The sequence below is a fragment of the Penaeus vannamei genome, chromosome 4 (genome assembly GCF_042767895.1).
Source record: "Penaeus vannamei isolate JL-2024 chromosome 4, ASM4276789v1, whole genome shotgun sequence".
NCBI classification, from domain to species: Eukaryota; Metazoa; Arthropoda; class Malacostraca; order Decapoda; family Penaeidae; genus Penaeus; species Penaeus vannamei.
In genome coordinates this window covers 18,445,799-18,448,298 of record NC_091552.1, presented here as the reverse complement: position 1 = coordinate 18,448,298, position 2,500 = coordinate 18,445,799, and the positions used below count along the sequence as shown (strand labels likewise).

At 42.1% G+C, this 2,500-nt stretch overlaps 1 protein-coding gene across 1 annotated transcript in view; it reads left to right on the top strand.

The window, feature by feature from the left end:
- Window positions 1-593, top strand: part of LOC138860617 (uncharacterized) — a 2,619-nt gene extending 2,026 nt beyond the window's left edge. Inside the window, exon 2 of the mRNA XM_070118556.1 lies at window positions 1-593. This exon is cut by the window's left edge and continues 171 nt beyond it. Coding sequence (XP_069974657.1) covers window positions 1-372 — 372 coding nt within the window. The 3' untranslated portion in view covers window positions 373-593.
- Window positions 594-2,500: the final 1,907 nt, after the last annotated feature.

The following is a 2,500-nucleotide window of genomic DNA, read 5'->3' as shown; positions in this document are numbered from 1 at the left end:
TACAAGGCCCCTCGCAGGAAGTACCGCCTGCGCTACGGCCGCTCCGTCGAAGCTCTCTCTGACGAGGAGGAGAGCCTGATCTTGTCCACCGTGGCCCACCTGGATCCCGAAGGCTGCATTCCCAAGACGCTGTGCTTCCTGGAGGCGAAGGACGAGTCGGATCGCTCAAAGGGCGAGAACCAGCTGCTGGAGATTTTCGCCAACAAAACACGGAGCCTCACCTCCTACAGCGCCACCCTCGTCCTCGCCACACAGATCGGCACCAACACGCGGGACTCGGCCGCCTGCAAGAAGCTCTTCGCCAAGTGTTCGCTCGACGAGGAAGAGCTCGCCGGAGTCCTGCATCTGGCGTGGGCCTGCGACTGCGACTAGGCCAAAGGCGAGGTACACACGCTTTAGGGGGCACGTCGAGGCGCGAAATTCAGCTTATATTAAGCTGAATATACTAGAATATTAGTTATATATCATTCACTTTTATGTGATGAACGCTTGGGGATATTGTATGGCACTTAATTCAAGATGAGAATCCCTTTGATTTGGATCTAAGTATACTCTGTGAACATTTACGGTCAATCGCAATAAAAATATTTATTCTGCTTTTCATTCATTTTCTTATCAGTAAAAAAAAAATCGTTATTTTTCTTTTCTATTTACTGTCTGTCTGTTCATTCATATTTTATCATTTATTTATTCATCTATTTATTCATTTTATGAACATTTTTGCTTTTGTTTTATAAATAACATACACTAAGTACCACTTACTGCTATTATTAATAGCGGCACTTTCTTACGGTTTAAGTGCTTGAAACGAATTAGACCAAGATTTCTAAGAGGCAAACAAACCGAAAAGAAAAACCATGTTGAAACGATGAAGCAGGAAGTAAAACGATCTAAGATGAAAATAAATGAAATTGGGAAATTAACAGATGAAAACCCAGGCAAGATTCGCAAAGCAGCTCAGGCAGGGATTCGAACAAAGTGTCAAACAGTCGACGGTTCAGTCGTTATCTTTGGGTGAGAGGGAACTCTTGCATGCAACTCTCGACTTCCTTCACACACCCGAGTTAAGAGGTCATTCCTATGCAAATGTGTTACTTCACAATAAATAGATACACTCTTTGAAATTGGTAAAATAACTTCTAGCTTTTATTTCCAGGGAGAAAATCATCTTTAAAAAAGGTTCGATCATTACCAGACAATAAACAAGATATCCTTTGAGCAGGACTGCTTTGGTTAGTTTTAATACTCCTCCTCCTCCATCTTCATCATCATCATCATCATCATCATCATCATCATCATCATCATCATCATCATCATCACCATCATCATCATCATCTTTTACCTTCTTCTCCTCCTCCTCCTCCTCTTACATTATTTTTTTTTGTGTAGTCCTGTTTATGCAATGTAATATTCACGGCAAGTGCGATCTGTTCTGAGTGCATAATATGTTACGCATTTGCAAAATAATGTATGGCCTCCTATCATAGTTTGATTATGCAGTCAGATATGCATACCTCTCTATCTATCAACATAAACATTCCACAGCCTTCATTATTATCCTTAGAATCTTGACCGCCATTTGCATTCCGTCATCAACACTAAAAAGGCCGTGTCTGAAGGCAAACGTGCTTCAGTTCCGAAAGTACTCTCTCAGAATGCATTACGCAATTTCCCTCTTCCTGGAGCTGCACTTTAGTCCCCCCTAAGGACATTTCCATATCCAGTTTTCTCTGTCTTTCGCGTCATGTCTAAGCAGTCGAAGTTTTAGGCGATGATGCGTTTCTTCTTGTGTGGCAAGGGTTGTCTTCTTTATTCCCATTGTTGCGTGTTTATTCATTTCTTATTATCGAAGTCTCTCTCTCTCTCTCTCTCTCTCTCTCTCTCTCTCTCTCTCTCTCTCTCTCTCTCTCTCTCTCTCTCTCTCTCTCTCTCTCTCTCTCTCTCTCTCTCTCTCTCTCCCTCTCCTCCCTCTCTCCTCCCTCTCCCTATTTTTTTTGCCCCGTCTTCTACATGCAGTTAGATTATTGCATACTTTTTGAAATGCACTTCTTCCTGCTGCATGCCTCTTGTTATATCCTGCTTGTCTACTGGCGAAGGGTCGGAAATGCTTGCCTGAATATTTGCATTACAAGATCAGCGATAACATGCGATAATGGTTTTATGCAGTCAGGCATTTAGTCGTTCGCATCTGCAGCATACTAAGGTTAAGTCTCAGTGTCTTGTTGCCTTATATAGACTTGGCGAAATACAAACGAAATAGCAGATGTTAATAGGTGATGTTAAAAGCTTTGGATGAGTCATTAAGTTAATATATTGTTGCTCTTCGTATGTATCACTAGATCCTATTGTATACTGCATGTATAAGTATATCGAGACATTATAAATGGGACCATTGTTCAAGTACGACCTCGAGAGAGAGAGAGAGAGAGAGAGAGAGAGAGAGAGAGAGAGAGAGAGAGAGAGAGAGAGAGAGAGAGAGAGAGAGAGAGAGAGAGAGAGA